The 360-nt window shown below is 63.6% G+C and overlaps 1 protein-coding gene across 1 annotated transcript in view; it reads left to right on the plus strand.

Annotated features, from left to right (window-relative positions):
- Positions 1-360, plus strand: part of CNGB1 (cyclic nucleotide gated channel beta 1) — a 29,898-nt gene that overhangs the window by 4,434 nt on the left and 25,104 nt on the right. The window contains exon 10 of the mRNA XM_017740791.1: positions 226-356. Coding sequence (XP_017596280.1) covers positions 226-356 — 131 coding nt within the window. The remainder of the gene's footprint in view (positions 1-225; positions 357-360) is intronic.

Here is a 360-nt window from a genome sequence, read left to right on the forward strand (position 1 = left end):
GCTCCCACTGTGCTGGCAGGGGGGGGAACACGGGTCCCGCCATCACGGCACCGCCCCTACACCACTTCTGTCCCCAAACTGCCCACGTCCTCGTCCCCGCCTGGGTCCCCAGGGAAGAGGCTGCCAGGGAAGCCCCCGAGGCCTGTCCCCTTCCTGGCTTACTCCTCTTCCCAACAACTTATGTCTGCTGCATTGCCTATCCTCCTTCTTCTTTCGAATAAACCTGAGCAGGCACAAAAGAGACTAAAACCCAGGCAAAGTCAAAATCCAGCACTTCAGCCGGACAGAGCACCCCAGCGGCAGCAGCAGCCAAGGGGCAGCCCGGGGCCGGGACCGCCCTCAGGCCCACAGCCCGGGCTG

This window comes from Corvus brachyrhynchos, unplaced genomic scaffold, assembly GCF_000691975.1.
Source record: "Corvus brachyrhynchos isolate BGI_N302 unplaced genomic scaffold, ASM69197v1 scaffold26, whole genome shotgun sequence".
NCBI lineage: Eukaryota > Metazoa > Chordata > Aves > Passeriformes > Corvidae > Corvus > Corvus brachyrhynchos.